This window comes from Sinocyclocheilus anshuiensis, unplaced genomic scaffold (assembly GCF_001515605.1).
Source record: "Sinocyclocheilus anshuiensis isolate Anshui unplaced genomic scaffold, SAMN03320099.WGS_v1.1 scaffold983, whole genome shotgun sequence".
Lineage (NCBI taxonomy): Eukaryota > Metazoa > Chordata > Actinopteri > Cypriniformes > Cyprinidae > Sinocyclocheilus > Sinocyclocheilus anshuiensis.
Window position 1 is genome coordinate 861,834 of NW_015546086.1, and position 20,068 is coordinate 881,901.

At 36.6% G+C, this 20,068-nt stretch overlaps 2 protein-coding genes across 11 annotated transcripts in view; one reads left to right on the forward strand and one right to left on the reverse strand.

Annotated features, from left to right (window-relative positions):
• LOC107700082 (vitamin D-binding protein-like) overlaps window positions 1-599 on the forward strand; it is a 7,139-nt gene extending 6,540 nt beyond the window's left edge. Inside the window, exon 4 of the mRNA XM_016501607.1 lies at window positions 427-599. Within this exon, the coding sequence (XP_016357093.1) occupies window positions 427-465 (39 nt within the window). The 3' untranslated portion in view covers window positions 466-599. The remainder of the gene's footprint in view (window positions 1-426) is intronic.
• Window positions 600-5,139: 4,540 nt separating this feature from the next.
• The window catches only part of LOC107700079 (electrogenic sodium bicarbonate cotransporter 1), an 82,027-nt gene continuing 67,098 nt past the window's right edge, over window positions 5,140-20,068 (reverse strand). For 6 of the 10 annotated variants that reach the window (XM_016501601.1, XM_016501598.1, XM_016501600.1 and 3 more), the window contains 13 exons: window positions 18,330-18,463; window positions 17,321-17,592; window positions 14,949-15,019; window positions 13,565-13,750; window positions 13,219-13,332; window positions 11,996-12,157; window positions 10,144-10,322; window positions 9,047-9,119; window positions 8,864-8,932; window positions 8,438-8,611; window positions 7,864-8,028; window positions 6,031-6,110; window positions 5,140-5,636 (listed from right to left, as the gene is read on the reverse strand). In XM_016501601.1, the coding sequence (XP_016357087.1) occupies window positions 5,531-5,636; window positions 6,031-6,110; window positions 7,864-8,028; window positions 8,438-8,611; window positions 8,864-8,932; window positions 9,047-9,119; window positions 10,144-10,322; window positions 11,996-12,157; window positions 13,219-13,332; window positions 13,565-13,750; window positions 14,949-15,019; window positions 17,321-17,592; window positions 18,330-18,463 (1,785 nt within the window). In that variant the 3' untranslated portion in view covers window positions 5,140-5,530. Of the gene's footprint in view, window positions 5,637-6,030; window positions 6,111-6,593; window positions 6,688-7,863; window positions 8,029-8,437; window positions 8,612-8,863; window positions 8,933-9,046; window positions 9,120-10,143; window positions 10,323-11,995; window positions 12,158-13,218; window positions 13,333-13,564; window positions 13,751-14,948; window positions 15,020-17,320; window positions 17,593-18,329; window positions 18,464-20,068 lie in introns of all 10 variants that reach the window. The other 4 variants (XM_016501606.1, XM_016501605.1, XM_016501604.1 and 1 more) reach the window with 1 other exon arrangement.

Sequence of the window (20,068 nt, forward strand, 5' to 3'; positions counted from 1 at the left end):
CACACACACACACATATCAAATCCCAGTTTAACCCCTGCTTACAAGATAGACTTAAACTTAATAAAAAAGAAACTTAAAGTTCAAACATAAATGAAAATTCTGTCATCATTTACTCACCCTCATGTCATTTCAAACCTGTATGAGTTTCTTTCTTCTGTTGAACACAAAATAAGATATTTTGAAGAATATTGGTGAACAAACAGTTGCTGGTAGTCATTGACTTTCATAGTATCTTTTTTTCCCCCATACTATGGAAGTTAATGGCTTTGTGTTAAACAAGAAATGTTGACAGAATTTTCGTCCCAACAGTTCATCACCAGGACAAGCAGATCTCAGATCAGGTTACAGGTCGTTTGAATTAATGAATAGACTTTAATACAGTTATTAAAATCAGGTTTGATTAAAACTCATGTTTTCTTTTTCAGACAGAGGATGTTATTAAATATGACGACGACACTGTTTAAAGACTCTTTTGTGCGCCAGCAATTATATTGGATGAAGAGATCTTCTAAATTCCCTCTCTAATGGAAAATATCATCCCTCTCACCATCTGAGATGTTTTATTCTCTTTAAATAAACTTTCCACTTGCTTCAAAGAGTTTGTTTGTTGTCCTCTGTTCACTTTGCTCTTTTAGCTCATGAGACTTGTGGCATTTGCAGTGTGATTGTATTAGGCTTCTGTATGAATAACCTTTAACGTGAACAACAACGTCTACGATAAGATGATTTCTGTTGTTGCTATGGTGTTTCATCACACATGGGAAGACTCTTCCATTTTGCATTTGCTTTCATGTACATTTAAAAAAGTTTTTCTTAGCAAAGTGACTGACAAGAAATGTGTGAATGAATGTGGTTTATTGTTGTATACTTCAGTCGATTTCAATAAATTTTTAGCAACAAAAAAAAAAGATACTTTTTTTTGTTAAATAAAAAAAGTGTACTTGTGAATAGAATGTAAGTTATTGTAGGTGCTGTGGAATTACCTGAGAATTTTAACGTATCTCCTTGTCAGGTTCCTGATAAGATACACAAGTTAAATTAAAATCTCTTTTGTGAAGATGGGTTTTAGATTCTCCTTTATACATTTTATTGGCAGTCAGAAAAATATAAAGCAATCCATAGCAGGAAGTAAAACACAAAGCACCATTAAGATGACATTCACACATATGAGTGACAATCAAGGTAAAATGCACCCTTTTGTTAAATGCAAAACAATGCACACTGATTAACTGTATTACTTATTCAACAGTCCAAATCCATGAAACACAGGTTCTTCTGAACGCCCCCCATTCAAACGTTGCATTTATGGAGGCCTTGGATAGGCTATTTCATTTCACCCACGCCATCGCCATCAGTGAGCCATTTCAACATTTTTCTTCAACAGGATTCTTATACTATAACCTTTTAAAATGCTAATGGTTTGTTTTGATCACATGAGGATCTTAGGGCGACATGGAGCCATAATGTCAATGAACCCAACGTTTCCATTGAGTTATAAAATCATTATTTCTAAACGTTATCTGAACAATTAAAATTCATAGATTTTTAAATGTATTAGAAACATTTTTTCTTGGTTTTGCGAGTGTTAAGGGAACAATTCAGTTGATAATTTTGCAAACATTATGGGAACGTTACTTCTGAATGTTCTCTGAACATTTTGAAACAAGTAGTAACATTTAAAAAACAGATGAACGTGCAACTAAAACATTTCAGGGGAAAAAAAGGTTCCATGAAAAAATGTAACAATAACGTTTGTTTGTTTTTGTGTGCTAATGTTTGAGAACACATTAAAGATAACTTTTAATGAACATTCTATTAAGCATACTGGAAGAACGTTTGTTCATAACTTTGAGAGTACCTTCCCAGAATATTTCCTAGAACCCTGTTGAAAAAAACAGCATATGCTGGTTAGGTATGTTTTGACGCTGGGATGCTGGTCCTTTGCTGGTTTATGCTGGTCTTTTGCTGGTTTATGCTGGTCTTTTGCTGGTTTATGCTGGTCTTTTGCTGGTTTATGCTGGTCTTTTGCTGGTTTATGCTGGTCTTTTGCTGGTTTATGCTGGTCTTTTGCTGGTTTATGCTGGTCTTTTGCTGGTTTATGCTGGTCATGTGCTGGCAAAGGACCAGCATCCCAGCGTCAAAACATACCTAACCAGCATATGCTGGTTTTTTCAACAGGGAGAATGTTCCATTAGCTGGGCACACAGAGCTTGAGATGGAAACATCACCATCTCTGTAACTTTCATTGTTGATGAAGGCTTTTCCAACTGTATTTCGAACATGGAACTTTTCCTTATCGAGCTGCTCCACCAGCACAGAAGCAGACTTCAACTTCAGTAGGTTCCTTTTCCCAATTCAAAAACTGCTGTAAAAAAAAAAAAAACATCTTCAACTTTTTTCACATCTGTTTATCTGCGTTCCGGTGATTCTGAGGTGCTGTCGGGTCTTTTGGATTTAATTAAAGTCGTTTTTATATCGAGTTCATGCATGCAGCTTAATGCTGAGTTGTTATGCATCAATTTCAAATGTTTCTGATGGTGATGTACTGTGGACGGGGGACTCTGGGTAAGGAGTGTACACCACATAAACGATCTAAAATAGATGTTTTTAGGCCTTAAAACATGTTCTTCCTGTACTAAGATGGTAACGTATTGATCAGAACAGAACAGACAGTCTATAGAGTCAGGGACTCGCGTCTGTCTGCTACAGCTGTCTGGATCACGTCTAATGCAGCAGAACAAAAGAATGATGAAAGGCCAAGAAGATGTACTGAATTTCTCCTGAAACCCTTGCGGTCGGCTGGACAAAAGCACCATAACTCATAAATACATCTACATGGACTATACGTTAGTTTCGCTTAACATGAAAAGAACTGAAAATTTTATGATTTTTGAGTTTACTGTCTGTAAGCTATGGTTTTTTACATGATTTTTATAGATTACATTGCATGAATATCTTTATCACAAATACTGTATATTTGAATATGTACATTAAATTTAAAATGTATATAAAACAGAGCAGGTCTGAGTGTGTGCATTTACTTTGGAATGTCTAAATTCTTAAAATACGCCATTAGTTAGTTTTCTCCTATATTGAAAAGAAACAGGCAAACGTCTAATTATCCTGCATTTTGTTTGTCATGAGCAGCCTGACAGTCTTGCTGATGTGGAAAGGTTGTCACATTATGGTGTAATAATGCTAATGCTTTTGAAAGGCTTGGAAAGTGATATTAGTAGAAATGAGCATCAGGGGAAAGATTTTCTTGTGACTGCATGCAATTTTAAACTGCAATATTTGAATAATTGACATCAAACATTTCAAAGTCTTTATTTCTCTTTCCCTTACAAACATTTTCTATCATCTTCCTAAAATTTATCTTTGGCTGGCAAATTGTAGCTTTCCACTCTACTCTAGACCACTGAAGTACTATATGCAACTTTTTTTCATAAAATGTCCCAAAGCACTTTTATAATATTGTACAATTACTAAATTAGATGTTAAAGTGCATGTCATGGGACCTGCCACTACTCTGGGCAGTGTTAATTGTAAACACTAGATGGCGACATTGTGCCATCTTCAGTGAACAGCTAACACTTAAGACACAGCTGTTGTAGTGCAAGATCATTATTTATTAATTATTATTAATAAATGTCTCAAAAACGAGGCTGAAAACCCACCTAAAGATTGTTTTTTGTCCCCAAATACATTATTACAAAACTAGATTTTCTTTTAATTGGATATTGATGCAGCAGCATAATTTGTAAAGACATGGTAAAGTAAGTTTGATTTCAAATGGTTTGAATAAAAAGTGTTTATATAAAGCAAATGACCCACATTTGGGGCTGCAGTGGAGACTACCATAGAAATATTGTGAGTCTACAATAAAGTGAGTTGTTCACGTTTGCAAATACCTTTAATGAAGCAAAACTTTTTTTTTTGGTCTAACATTGAAATATGATTTTGGTGGGGTTATTTACCCTATGTATCAGATAAAATGTTATTAAAGGAGGACAAAAGTATGAAAACAGTAACACAAAAATAAATCAGGAGACCATTTAATAAATTCTGTTTTTTAATATTCATTTGCTTTGAAAAATATACATTCTAAAATAATTTCAGCTGTTTTGTTCTAAAAAGTCACAAAACTTGATTAAAAATGTATCATTGTTACACACTCTACAATTAACATTTAGCATTGTTTAAACGTTCAAGAATTTCCCCAGACATGCTTTCACAATATATTTCATCTTTAGGTACCCCCAAAAATATAAGTTAAAAAAACGTGTACTTACAAGGTTAAAAGTTGATTTTGAAAATATTTTATACTACAATTTGTATTCTTTTGTTTTGTTTTTTGAAAGCAAGAGGAAAAATAATTACAAATTAGCAGGAATCAACAAAGGACACCGAGTTCTTGAAGGATCAAAGAGAACATGTTTAGGACATGCACTTTTTTTGTCACATGTTTTGTGACATGTGACACTCAGCACAAATGTCATCTTCATTCAAATGTATGTACCACACTGTTGACATTTTCTGACATTTTTTACAAATGACACAACTTGCAATATGACATCCATAAAATAAAGCACAATTAAAAAAGTGATCTGAATTACACGAGACAACCTTAAACCTAAAGAAATTTCACATATTATTGCAATTCAGGTTTAAGCCACTTAGGTAAATCATTTGAAGGACAACAGACCCTCGAGTACATGTAGGTTATACACGTAGACTTTTATTCTTTTAGACTTTTTCCATAAGCAGGTAACAAAGCAAATGCCTAACCAGACTTGAAACGCAAAATGAATTATTAGGCTTTCTTAATTAATCAAGCTTATTAGAACGTGTTTGGATAATTAGGCATAAATATTGTTCGTAAAACGAAACAAATTACATTTAAAACCACACTATATTAAATGAAACAATATGAAAAACAGCAGGTTCAATTCCAATCATTAACATTAACCATCATTAAAAAGTTAATCAAGTTAAATATTATAATATATTGTCACAGTTGTTCTCTCTCTTCATAACTGAAGTCATTTGCTGAATAGTTTGCTCAAGATGTACATTAAAAAAAAGATCAACATTAAGATCTCATGCTGTGCAAATAAAAAAAATGAAAAAGTTAATTCTTTTTTACATAATGCCTACCATGTAAAGCAGAGGTAGAGGAGCAAAAAAATAAAGGAAAAGGAAAATAGTGTCAAGTTAAGTGAAGATTCATATTGTATTGGATGAATAATGGTAGTTGTGGAACTGTGTAAAAACAGCTACAGCATTTCTTTACAGCTCAGCACATACAGTAAGTGAAATATTGAACTGAATTGCATAGTAGTTTAGGAATTACAACTTGCAAACCGTAGTGATTAAGTGAGTGGAAGACAAGCATTCCTCAAGCTGTTATTTAGTCTTCACAGAATGGATCCATGATGGGGAACAGTCTTTACAAAATATCCCTTGGCAAATGGCTTTCTGCAAATCGCAAGAGCTAATAAAATCTATGTAGCTGATTGGTTGGAGGAGTTATATGGACGTCTCAGACCCTCGACTCCTCCAGTAGCAGCCATTGTTGTCATCTGGGTCCATATCTATTTTAATCTGAGGCACATTTAATGGCAGTCTCTCTGAACTGAAAAAGACAAGTCAACTTACAAACAGCTATTCAATTTATTTCCCAGTAACTACCAAGAATTTCTTTGATACTATTTAACCCGTGGTTCAAAGAATGTTCTTGAACAACTAACAAGAGTAGTATAAAGGCATTATGTAAGCCTTGATAAATTGTGATGTTGAAAGAAATAAAGGTGACTTTTAGTGTAAGCATCTTGATCTTACTGAATTATAGTAATGCATACCCCCTTTTTTATCAAGTATACAAAATCTGAAACACTTATCTAATCATTTAATGTGTACATTTGATGTTCTTAAGAGTGCTCTGCTTCACACATTCTTAATATTCTATGTTGTTATTCATCCATACTATAATTACATATTACTAACACACAACAGCTTAAGACGCGTACCTTGACATCGGGCTGGTCTGAAAGTAGTGCCGCTTTTCAGCACGATGTATATCGGTCAGTGAATGAAGGGGACTTTTCTCCTGCAAGAGGGACACATGGTCTATTATTAGCACATGCACGGCTTTACATTCTGCTAACACATGCACTATATACCACCATCATGCTTTTACACCATACAGGATCAACAGCACCAGCTCAGTACATACAAAAAAGCAAACAGAATAACTGAAGACTAAAGATGTCCAACGATTGTATATCTGGGATTTCATGGGAATATTTTAATTAGCATTTTCATTAGATAATACGATCTTAATACAACTATTAGGATGTTACAAGTTTTAGCTGAAAAGAAAACATTTCCTACGGTTTGTTACATACTAAAATGACTAAAAAAAAGATGACAAAAAAAGTTTTAGTTGTCAGTTGCTATAGAGGACTGAGATGTGACAGAGGAGCAAGTGGTAGCATGCACCACGTTATGAAAGGAAGAGAAAGCAAAACGCTCATGCTGAATCATTCAAGAGGTTTGAATTGAGGTGAGGCCCCAGGTCCGGTCTACTCACTGTCAGAGGCCTTATCTCCTAAAAAAGGCTCTTGCTCCATCATGTCCATTGGGATTTTAATGCTGGGGACATTCTCATTGTAAGGACAGTCAGACTGCACGGGGAGAAACGGTCAAAAAGAGCTTTAGGAGCTGAACCTACACACACCAGCGTAGTTCATCCTCCATGGATGGATGGATGGATAGACTACCAGTCAAATGTGTCTACCAGTCATAATGTGTATCATACACAGGTATTAAAGCATATTATTAAAGGGCAACTAAGTGAACTTTTTCTTAAAGGTGACATATTATGCCCCTTTTTACAATATGTAATATAAGGGGGTCCCCAGAATGTAACTGTGAAGTTTTAGCTCAAAATACCCCCCAGATCATTTATTATATCATTTTGAAAATGCCCATTTTGAGTGGAAGCAGAAACACGCTGTTTTCAAACATAGCTCTTTAAATGCAAATGAGCTGCTGCTCCCCGCCCCCTTTTCCCGAATAGAGTTGCGCCATTACAGCTCGTACCTGCTAAAAAACATCTGTTTTGGTTCTGATTACCATGTTTATCATGCTGAAATCATGCGTTTTAAACCATACGAGTTTAAACTTCAGATACGGTTTTCTGAGTGCACACATCCGAAGCACACGGACAGAAAGCGGCTGTCACAGCATGTGAGTACTAAACTAAGTATAAGTATATACTAACACGCATAAGTTACAAAAAAAGTAGGTCATGACTGTGAAGGTAAACTGGGAAAAGCTGGGAAATAAATTGCATGTTTATTTTAGATCTGTGTGGCAGGCAGCAGCAATATACAGCAGGGCTGCACGATAAATCGCATGCGTTATTTAACGCGCATCTTGTCAGAAAGCCGGTTCTGTAATCAGCGGTAAATCTCCATCACGTGCGTGCTTTCACATTGAGCAGCATTAACTACACAGAGCCGTTGTTCACTGATGAGCTGCGCAAAAAATCGCGCGAATATGAACGTGGTTTTGCGCTAAGGGGCGGTAATATTATAATGAGATCCCTTTGCAACGTCACTATGGGAGCGAGATCAGATGAGCTTGTTTTTTCAGACGCTTGCAGAAAAAAGCTTATCAAAACAAAGTTACTGAGTTAATCTTTTTCACATTTTCTTGGTTGGTAGATGCACAGGGGACCTGACTATAGCACTTAAAACCTGGAAAAGTCAGATTTACATGATATGTCACCTTTAAAGTCTAAAGTGTTCTTAATACTAACATTAAAACAGTTTGTGGCTATTTTTCAGGACACTCACATCTTCCATGTCACTGTCTATGCTCCCTTGTTTCTTCTTTTTCTTTTTCTTCTCATCTTCCTTCTTTTTCTTGTCCTTCTCAGGTATGACATCATCCAGGAAACTGAGGTCAAGCTGGGAGAAGATTAAGTCCAATGCCTTCCTCACAGCAACCAGAGCCAAGATCTGACCAAAGAGAATAGCAAATGTGCTCTTTCAGTTCAGTGCATATACTACAGATGATGAAACAGTTGCGTTCTACAAAATATACAGCACTTGAGAGTTAATATTATGACAAATATGTAACATTTGATCTGTTTTTCTAGTGGGATGCAATAACTGGCACAAGTACATTACTAGTTAATAGTTTTGAATAATTCAGATGTTTTAATGCTTTTGAAAGAAGTCTCTTATGCAGTCTTGGTAAGCAAAAGAAACTTCTTTCAAAAACAAAACAAAACAAAAAAATCGTAAGTATTCCAACTTTTTGACAGGTAGTGCAATTTTTAGACCTGAAGCTCTCAGTTTTGCAGTCAAAGCCGCTTATAACATTAATGCTTGTTAAATCAAGAACGGCTAAAAAGAGGTGACTAACCATAACGGGGAAAACAATGGCAGCCACAGTGGACTTCAGGATCCAGAGGAGCGCCAGACAAAGCAGCTGGATGAAAGTGAAGAGATGGACCTTCCTCAATGGGACATGCCGCAAGTAGATCAGGTCTGGCTGGTGTTTGGCAGGCATGAGGAGCAGCTTGAGCCGGTCCATAAACTGAGAACCAAAGAGCAATACTCAAAAAAAAAATATATATACTTTTCCCAGCTAAGTTACTGTCAAACTATTTCAAATAGTGATTATAAAATAATCTAATCTGTTTGGAAATACCCCAAATTATATTGTATAACGATTTTATTCCAATTTCTCAAATTCAAATTTGAAATATAATTCTACATCCCAGAAATTTAATTTAAAAGGCTTTTTCAGTTGAGTTTTGAATGGCGCAGAATCGTGTCGGTAACTTACCTGAACTCCGTTGAGTGAAGCGACACCCATGTAGAGGAAGACTCCATACAACACTGGCATTGGTATAAACTACAGGAAATAATTATTGAGACATTCAAAGCCATTATGTGTTTGAGAACAGACAAAGAAAATCACACACATGCAGCAGTGTGTTTGATGCGACTGGATGTATCGTATTGTTACCTTGAGGATAGGAGACATAAAGACAGACAGACCGGTGAGGATGAAGACAAAGACACCAGTAACTCTCTGTTCCCTGAAGAGGAGACAATTACAAAAATGCTGATTTGGTGCTCAAGAAACATTTCTGTGATAGTTTTTTTTTCAGGAGTCTTTGATGAATAGAAAGTTCAGAAGAACAGCATTTATTTGAGAAAAAAAAAATTAATACTATAAGTGTCACTTTCAATCAATCTGATGTGTCCTTGCTGAATAAATGCATTAATTTCTTTAAAAAAAATCTTACTGACTCCAAATATTTGAATGTTAGTGTATGTGGACACCCTCCTCTAATTAGCAGGTTTGGCTATTTCAGCTGCACCCATTACTAACAGGTGCATACAGCAAAAAAAACATAGCTATACAGTCTTCTTAGACAAACAAACATGCAGTGTATCATTGTTTTAATTACAGGAAGAAGTCAACTGGCACATGCTTTTATCCACAGTGACTTGCAGTACACCTATTAGAGTGACCGTTGTACCCCTTGGAGTAACTTGGAGTGTAGTTCCTTGATCAGGGGCATAAAGGTTATAGTTTCTATGTTTAAACCTGCAACATGTAAGTTACCAGCTCACACCTTTAACCATTAGATCCCACTTCCCTCATTAATAATTAGGGAAGTGGGATCTAATGGTTGAAGATTCCACTTCCCTAATTATTAATGATTCTTTCCCTAATTATTAATGATTCTTTCTGATTATAATATTAATCAGATTTTTATTATTAATGTTTATCATTAATACCTGAAATACTTTGGGAATTAACCAAACCAGAGAAGTGTTAAAAGTGCAACCTAAATACTGGGAGTGTGTTTTCAGCAGAACTAGGCCTGTTTACAGTACGTTTGTTCAGCTTACAGCTGCATCAATAAAGCCCCCTGGAGTTCAGTCCAACATGTAGCCTTTTAACAGACGTCCCACTGAACCCAACTCTGTAGTCAACGAGTGACGCAAAAGCTTTACTGTCATAGTCAGATCCTTCAGTTTTATGCCACGACACTCTAGAAATACACAGGAACCACCAAATATCACCTCGTCTTTTTTTTCTTTAGAACATACCTGACACCTAAAAATTTGGGCTGTTCGCCAGGGGCCGACGTCTCTGTCTCCATCTTCAAGCTGTCAATGTGGGCGATGGAAATAACTGTCGCAGCTACATACCAGGGCAGACCCATGAAAGAGCACACTGCTAACAGCACAGCTACCCAGAACAAGTCCAGATGATAGCCTGCACCTTTCTGATCAAGACAGAGAAAAGAGGTTGCTTACAAAATGCTATAAGAGCAATCATAAACATTTTATGACTGATTATAGTGTTCGGTAACATTTTACAATAATAGTTTGCCCAGTAATTATTTTTTTTCTTCACATTATTTACGCAGCTTCTCGTAGCTCCAAACATGCATGCTGCTATTTTTGCTGTCATAATTGAACATAAAAGGATAATTCAAATAGCTCTTTTCCATTTTCCAATGTCTCGATCAAGTCTATCAAGGTCCAAAACAAACAAAGCACCATAAGAAAATAATACTGAATCTATTTACATGTCCAGATAGCCAGTCTTGATGCATGCAGCTAATTTTGCTACCGTGCTCAAAACCGCTGCTCTCTTTCTGGACCTTTGAGCAGGTCTAATATAGTTAGGGTTAGGGGTAGGTGTAGGGGTAAGCTTTAGGGTTTGGGACAAATAAGGTCCCAATAATGCAGCATCCATTCAATAAATCCATTAATAAATAAAATCATATATACTGAATATGTTGTAGCTATTGCAGTATACTGTTACAGTATAAAAATTGTTTCTACTCATAAAAAAGTGTTTGTGCTGCCTTCAAATTTTAAGTTTAGTCAACTGGAATTGTGAAGTATTAAGTGATAACTTGGATATTTGAGTTATCTTAAGTTAAATCCAGTAAAGTTATTTTACTAAAATTTAAGTTGTGATGGCTAATTGCTACAATCATTTTTACAGTGATATTCTGCAATACTTGTCTTGTAATAGTCTTGAGAGAGGTAGTCACTATGAATTATTTTATGGAAAAGAGCTTCTCCTTTTGTATTGAACAGAAAAATAGCAGTCTACTGGTTTCGACTGACATGAAGGCGAAATAACAATGACAGAATTTTTCATTTTTGGGTGAACAGTCCCTTTAAATAAGCCATCAGTTTTCTTGAGTGCTTTATTGTAACAAATAAAACTACTCTGCATCACACAAAAGTACAGCACAATATGTCACCAGGGCAGTGTAATTCTCACAGAGATAACAATAGGAGCTCTTCCATTGGGAGGCATTATAGTGAGAGGCCACAATGTTTTGAGGCCAGTCTCACGTCACATTACAGGTCAAAAGAGAATAAATGGTTTGCTTTTGTCTGATTCACAATTCCTCTTTGTTCCACTCAGAATCTGGACCAAAAGTGTGACGTTGAGGTGAAACTGCTTGGTGAAGTTTTAACTCAAGAGTTTGAATTAAAAAAAAATTTAAATATATTTTTTCAGAATTTGTAGTCTATAATTCCTAGTAGCATACAATTCTTGATTATCAACAAAGCCTTTCTAGCTGTCATTTTACAAACTCAGTATATTACAAAATCAAACTGCTTTTCTTTAAGTTTTCAGTTCAGTATTAAGAATATAAATATCAATTCCTGCATTATTGATGTACAGCTTTTTCCCCTTTTGACTTGCCTCAGACCATCTGTTTAAATAATGCTATTTTTGACCCCAAGTTCTGATTCACATCCTCCAGACAAAAGATAAAGAGCTATATTCGTAAAAGACTTTCTATAAATATCCCGATATAGTCGCCCACGGCACTGCAAGTGTTTCCTGTGGTCCTGGGTGGCTCAGAGTGAGCGTGATAAACCTTCTGGCTCGGGAGAGTATCACACAGCAGACTCACGGCAGGCCTACCTTAAGCTTGTGCTCCTTGCGATTGACAATGACAGCGGTGATCTGCTGATCCATGAAGAGCAGGATGGTGACCAGCAGGGCAGGCAAAGCTGCTGCCAGGTACACCCACCAGGGGTTCCCTCCGAACGGAGGCACAAACCAGCCACGGTTTGGGCTAGTTGGCTGAGGATTTGAGAGGAGTGCAGTTTGAGGATCACAGAAGTTTGCAGTCAGGGCACTTGGCAAATGTTTACAGGATACAAACAGTAACGTCCTGAGTGGATTGGCATTGACAGTGAATCAGTACATAAGATGCAGCAAACATGGATGCCAGCCAGTGTACCTCTGATACTTGTTTTTCCTGAACAAAATCTATTTCTATTAAGCAGACCCTCGGGCCACCTGAGTAGAAACACCCCATGTAACGACCCATGCAGTGTTCACTGTTCCAAAACCATTTTACAAAAATAAATAACATATAATAACATTTTATACAAATAAATAAATAGCTAATACAGAACAGATCAACTCTTGATTTGGCTATTTTTCCCATTATTCTGTTTATACAGTGAACAAAACTTATTTGAAATAAATATTATTTTAAAAACTTATTTTAAATAAATTTTATTATATTAGTATATACTGCAAATTATGCTAGTTGTTTTTTCTAGATAACTGCAGGAAAAATAATTATAAGATATTATAAATTTTTATAGAACTTTTTGGATATTTTTGGACACATAATACAGTACGAAAGTCTGGGGTCAGTAAGATTTTTTTTAAAGAAATTCATAATTTTATTTAACAAGGATGCATTAAATTGATCAAGTGCATTTGTTACAACAATGTTATTTTATGTATATATTATAGTATTATTTCAAATAAAGTTCTTTTGAATTTACTATTAATCAAAGAATCCTGAAAAAAATGTTTCCACAAAACATTAAGGAGCACAACTGTTTTTTTTTTTAACTTTGATGATAATAATAAATGTTTCTTGAACAGCAAATCATCATATTAGAATGATTTCTGAAGGATCATCTGCTGAAAATTCAGCTTTGCTAACACAAGAATAAATTACATTATAAAATATATAAAGCATAATAGACCTCTTTCAAAAAAAATCTTACAGACCCCACACTTTTGAACAGTACTTACTGTAGGTCTGGAGAAATATTAGAAGTGCACCTCAGAGGGATCATCACTTTACAGTAACAGACAGACAATGTGGACAGAAAGTTTACCTTAAATTCGCTTGGCACTATGAGCTTTGGCGTATCTACCCCAACCAGAGCGTCGACACCACAGAAGATCAAAATAGCCAGGACAATAGCAAAGTCACTTATGAGTTTCCTCACCTAAGATGGAAAAATGGGGAAAAAAGATGTTTGTTTTTTTTTAGAGACTAAGTAATGAGCATCACATCAGCAGACTTTTCCCTCAATAACAGCAGTATTGATTAGAATCAGAGACTGGACTGACAAAACAATTTTTGTCTAACTGCCCGCAGTATATGGATTAGAGACAGGGTTTGGCTAAATATTGCCTCTACACATGTAGTATGATTAGAGCCACAGATTGGCTACTCACAGTAGTAGGAAAGAATGGGCTTGTCTTGAATTTCTTCAGACACATGGAGCAGGTGTAGGTGCCAAAGAACAGGATGAAGGACATGAGGGTGATGTCGGGCACAAAGTCGCAGGCTTTGCCCACTAACTCCCCTCCGTATTTCAAGCATTCCTTCTTTGACAGTGAGGACCAGCTGGCATTCAAGCGCTGCACAAATGACACAAAGACACATAATCAGAACATCAAATCAAAAGGTGTCTGGATCAAACTTAAAAAACAAAATTTAAGATGTTCATTCACAGAAAATCATGTCACTCCTTGTAACTCTTTCTTTCATGAGAGTAGCAGCAATAAGTCAGATCCTGTTGACTGACTTTATAAAACCATTCTAAATAATTTGAATGACTTTCTTTGTGCATTTACGTGATTATAATAACTGAATGATGAGAGGAAATTGTTTTCCTGTGGTGATCAGCATCAGCACACAGATCTAACATGAACCCAAGACATTCATTTAAAGTTGAGTGACATGTGTTATGAACAAAGAAAGTTGCAGAACATTAAAAGCTCTCCAGTTTCTGTTTGAAGGCAGATACTTTGTTGTCTTCAACCTCTCTGAAGTTTTACAATGACTCTGTTACTGTTCAAGTTTGCACAAAAGGTGCGAAACATGAGCTATGGCTCACTCAGTTACAAAGATGTTGGCAAGGATTTGGGCATTATATTTCAATTAACTGAGGACTTCATCTGAATGGAACTATTGAGAGATCTATATTATTCACAACTGGGAGCCCAGTTTTTCTATAGAAGAGGACAAAATGTCAGGCAGGTCTGGATAAAATGTTTTAGGAAACAGCCAACAATTTAAGGATTAAAAAACACCATGCATTTTCTGAACATAACAAGGACAAGGAAGTTGTCTCTAATGTGTTCTATATGGTGACCTCAATTAATCCAACCAGTCTTAAGGCTGGAATACACTACTACACAAGTTTTATCCAGATATTTATACTGTTTTTTTAGTCTGGAGCAGCCAATGCTAGTTGATAAAAGTAAGAGCCAGTCTGCAGATTTTCAGCAATTGACAGATTTCACAGAAAATCATGTAGTATATAATGAGCTCAAACTTCGATTTTTTTTTTAGGTTTTTCAGACTATAATTCCATCCAGGATATCAAACATGCTTGATATTTTTAGCCAATTTTAGGACACATATTATGTCTTTCTTTGTCCTCTTTCTCCTAGCAATGAGGAGCATGTTTATGATGTTCAATTTTTCCTCTGTAACATTTTACAAAGCTGGCAAGTGTATAATGCCTAGAGTTTTCAAATGTGTTCAGATTTGAAAAGTCATGTAGTGTATTCCAGCCTTACGCATATTTCAGTGATGTTTTGAAACACTTACAGTATCGCTGTAGTTTACAGTCCAGACAAATGTTGAATCAAGCGGATCAGTGTACACATCTGAAGAATTGACTGAAAAACACAAAGGTCAAAGGTTTCAAAAGTGGCCTTCAGAAAGAACCGAAAACATGCAGTGGGGTTCCAACATCTGAATCCACCACAAAAAAAAACAATCTTATTTAAACCTGGAAATAAACAATGTTTTAGGATTTTGGAAAATTCTGAAACTTTGTAATTTAAAATACAGAAATAATGCAAATACAAATAAATTAGAAAAATTACAAATAGAAAGGTTTTCGCTTCTCATTTTTGCGACCAATTTTACCATTTTATCTGTAATTTAAATTTAAATGTAAAAAATGTATAATATTTTTCATTTGTGCTATTCATTTGTACTATAGACTCAGATGTCACTATTTTTTTTTACCCTTAAATCCTTTAAACTCTCAACGAACATGACAGATTTCACAAGCAGATGCTCGCACAAGTGATAGCATTTTATCATGGTCGCGGGTGAGTCAAGCACAGCATACGTGCCAACCAGATCGCAATGACTGCTGTTAATGGGAACCAGTTGTCCACAGCTTTAATTTTTAAAGAGTCTCTTTGCTGGGTTCCCCTCACTGGAACTAATTTCCACACAGCTGTTGTTTCTCTCTAGAGCATCGGGATTGGAGAGAAGTCGAGGGAGGCCGAAGAGGAGCAAACAGTGGTTTAGAGGAAAGCAGCGTGAGTGGATAAGAGCCCCACCCGCTGTATGGTCTTAATTCACCACACGCATGGAGGAGATTAACCCCAAACCACATCCGCCCCCTAGATTGCTCCTTCATTCCTACTGAGGCCATAACACACACACACACACACACACACCACTAGCACTATAAACAGATCTATCATCACTAAAGCACAAGTGAATGTCAAAATTGTTGCTAACTCAGCCACCAAAACATTACACAGATACAAACAAGAGATTATTTTAAGTAATTATTACTTTAAAATTTCAACAATTGTAATTGTTTAGTGGTCTGAATATCAAACAGTCCCAGTGTGATAATTGACTAACATATTCTTCCACACAATATAAAACCTGCATGAAAAAAAAACACAGCAGATGACTGTAGACTGCATCCATTCCTGTTCTTGCAGTCTTCTTTTTATAGCGTCAGAGATGGAAACTCAAGTTACACTTAAGTTGCTAATAAATTGACTTGACTGAAGCCGCTGTCACAATAGACTTTGAGCAAGCAAAATTTTCTACAGACATTGCAACGGTTGTAATATGTCACACTCTGCAGCATCTTTTTTTTTTTAACAAATTACATTAAAATTCAACATGTAACATTCAAAATATAAATATATTCAGTCTACTCCACTTTACTGCACAATCCTGCAGATTTAAAGTTTTCAATGAAAAAGTCAGTGGAACATAAACTGCAGTGTGACCACCCCTTTAAGGTGGCATCACATTAGCGAAATTTCTGTGAATTTTCTGTGTGGCGATGCATGAAGCACAGCTCACACAGAAGTCACTTTCAAACCAAACAGCTTTCTGTTGGTCAGCATGGTGAATTCACATGACCAGCTTGGACCCTTTCAGAAACCTGCAAAATGAAATATTTTGCCCTGGTTAAATTCCTGATTGGGTGGATTCCAATTAAAACGAATGGATTTTGACAGTAAAAATTCTTCATACAACAGTAAATGTGACAGCACCTTTATACTTGTAAACTCGAAAAGCAACATTAGACCTGGGGCCTGTACCATGATGGTAAATTGAACAAATTCAGAGTTACAGGATTAGTTTCGAGTTGACAAAACCAAACCACTCCAATCCGGCTTTGTTGGTGCCATGATGCTGATCATCAACTTTCTTTGTCAACTCAGGCTTTGATCCTGAGTTTGTGGAGCGTGTGCACATAAATGTGTGACATCAGTGGCTAACAGCCAATCACATGCCTTGCAATCCCAGGGAGATTCAAAACTCTTTTGCTAAAGGTTAATAGACTGAAGAATATGAGAAATTTAAACACCATGTAGTCAAGAAGAGGAATGAAAGTATGGTAACTCCACTTGAACTCAAAGTAGCACATTTTGGATCCCAAGCAAGGGGAAAAGGTCACTTTGTGCTACATCATATCTGCTTCACTGAGCAAAGTAATGTTACATATGCATCAGTAATCTTTTTTTCCTGTTCGGCAGCACTCATCGTTTCTTGCATCTGGTGTGGACATGTCGGAGACTTAGGAAGGCCATTCACAATTTAAAATGAAAGTAAAAATTCAGGTACGTTTACAAACCTGCAATGAATGAAGGTTTAGTATCTAAAACTTCAAAACAAGAAAACATCAGAGAAAGAGATGTACCAGGTCTTACCATCAGTGGGTGCCATACACATGCAGTCATATTGTGTGACGTAATCCATTTTATAGTCTGAGTTGATCGGGTAATAATGAGCCAACTTCAGCATCTTCTTGAAGGCGTCATAGATGAAGATGAAGCTTATGAGCGAGGAGAAGCCCTCTTCTGTAAATCGGGTGAAATACTGCACCAGGAAACTGGCGTCAGTGGCCACCAGGACTAGACAGAAGAAGGCCGACCACAGACCGATCCAAAGACGGAACTCTAAGTAGTCAAAATCATGATCCCTGTGGAGGATAGTATGAACAGAAAATGAACTCATGCCCCTCCAATTTTCAAATCATACAGCAATAAAAAGCATACTACCATTCAAAAGTATGGGTGGGGTACATTTTTAGTGTTTTTGAAAGAAGTCTCTTATGCTCACCAAGGCTGCATTCATTTCATCAAAAAATATAGTGAAAACAGTAATATTGCGAAATTTTATTATGTGTTTTCTATTTTGATATATTTTCAAATGTAATTTATTCCTGTGACGGCAAAGCTGAATTTTCACAAGCCATTTTCCCAGTCTTCAGTGTCACATGATCCTTCAAAAATCATTCTAATATGCTGATTTGGTGCTCAAGAAACATCTTATTATTGTCAATGTTAAAAAAGTTGTGATGCTTAATATTTTTGTGGAAACTGTAATAGATATTTTTCAGGATACTCTGATGAATAGAAAGATCAAAAGCATTTATTTAAAATAATTCTTTAGTAATATGGTAGTCCTTACTGTGACGTTTGATCAATTTAATGCATCCTTCGTGAATACAAGTACTCATTTCTTAAACAAACAAAATTATTGTACTGACCCATAACCTTTGAATGGTATACCTATGACCAGCGCTGGAAATCAATATGTACTGAACACTTCAGTAAGCTTTATTTACAGAATCTAAGTTTCAGTTAACTGCTAAATAGTCAGTATATGCAGGAGTTAGTTTGTGATGACACATTCTGAACAAAGATAATGACGCACCTGCTGAAGTTAAAGAGCAGCCTTTCAAACACCAGCACTGGCCCCGTACTGCTGAGGATGATCAGAGGCTGCCCAGCCAAGAGACAGAAGATGGCTCCAGACACCGCTGTACCCAGAAAGCTCTCCAGCACACCCTTCGCACGACACACAATGAAAAAAAGCCAAAGGGTTAGGGAAAAACCCAACTGAGGCTCAGTCACAATCACGTTCCCTGGAAAGAAAGTCTGTTAAAGTGTGTTTAAAGCCCTGTTCATATAAGACAAGTTTTCCTTGTTCACCTTGTTTTATCTCATGCAAATCTGTGCTTTTCTCACACAACCTCTGTAAAAAATTACAAAGCAAATTAACTGTAGTTTTTCAGCTAAATCCAAGGTATTCTGAGAAATGTAATCTAAAGACCTCACTCGCAGAAATGGCTCAGAACTGAAACCTAATTAATTACTTCCCTTAATGATGTATATAATTTTCAAAAAATAGATTTTATTACCCATAAATTTAATTAAGTGTTGCACATGGCCTTCCATAATGCCAATATCCAGACAACAGACTCCCACCCACATTATTAACTAGTCCAGTCCAAATCAATACATGAAATCACAGGCGTGCACTGTTAATAACTGAAATCCAAACACTGTTTGGAAAACTAATCCCATAGTGCTTATGAAAACTGTTGTAATGAACTCCCACTGAAGAGACAAGTGACTTCATGTTACAGTCTTGCTTCGCAATTTAAATCCCGTCTGAATCAATAACGTGTGCGTTTTCCTCACACAATCTTAGTAAAATCTTAGTAAAAAAGTAAAAAAACTAAAGTGAAATATCTTGTTATGCTGCTTGGTACACCTTTATTAAGGATTTAGACTTTTTGTTAAGTAAAATAACAAACTGTCACGAATCCTGTCCATGGACTTCCGTTTATTCACCACCAGAGGTCACCCTTTCCATTACATTGACTCTCGCACAACACAAACTGTTGCATAGCACCCCGGACTACATATCCCATCATTCTTTGCACTATTTGCACACTGCACTGATTGCACTCATTGCACACAGCTGTTTCTATCACCTCACTCACTATATAACACCCACTCTAACCACCTTTCTCTGCTGAGTATTGTTTAGCCCGTACCCCATTCCGAGTCTCTGAGTTTTCCTTGTTTTTGCCTTGCCTGTTTTCGCGGTTTCTGATCTTTGCCTGTTTTTCTGGATTTTTCCCTCTCGTCTCGCCCCTGTGATTCTGTCTGCCGATCGGTGACCTACGCTAGCCCTGGGACTATTCTTGTGTTTTGCCTGCCATATTCCTGTTTGCCATCGATCGACCCTGCCAGTGTATGACCACTTCTCTTGTGAAATAAAGCTTGCACATGGATCCGCACGCCTCTCGTCTCGTCAGCCCAGGATTTTGTAACAGGGTCCACGATCATTGGAGAACCATATCCGAGAGTTTTTAGCCATCGCTCACTATTCTCACTATTCTGACTGTTTATTGATAGAGTTTTTCTGCGATGGCATAAACCAACCTCTTAGGGCTAAGCTTAGACGCGAGGGTCCACGTTCATCACTCGCTCAGTTCATGGATTATGCTTTGTTGACTGTCGGATCTTTGTTTACTGTGGATGTCGCGGAGGAGCAACGCGACACAATGTCTGTGACTGAAGTGGTGGCTGTACCAGAGCACGCTCACAAAATGGCGGCGACAGTGGAGCCTGATCGCAAAATGGCGGACACAACAGCACCCC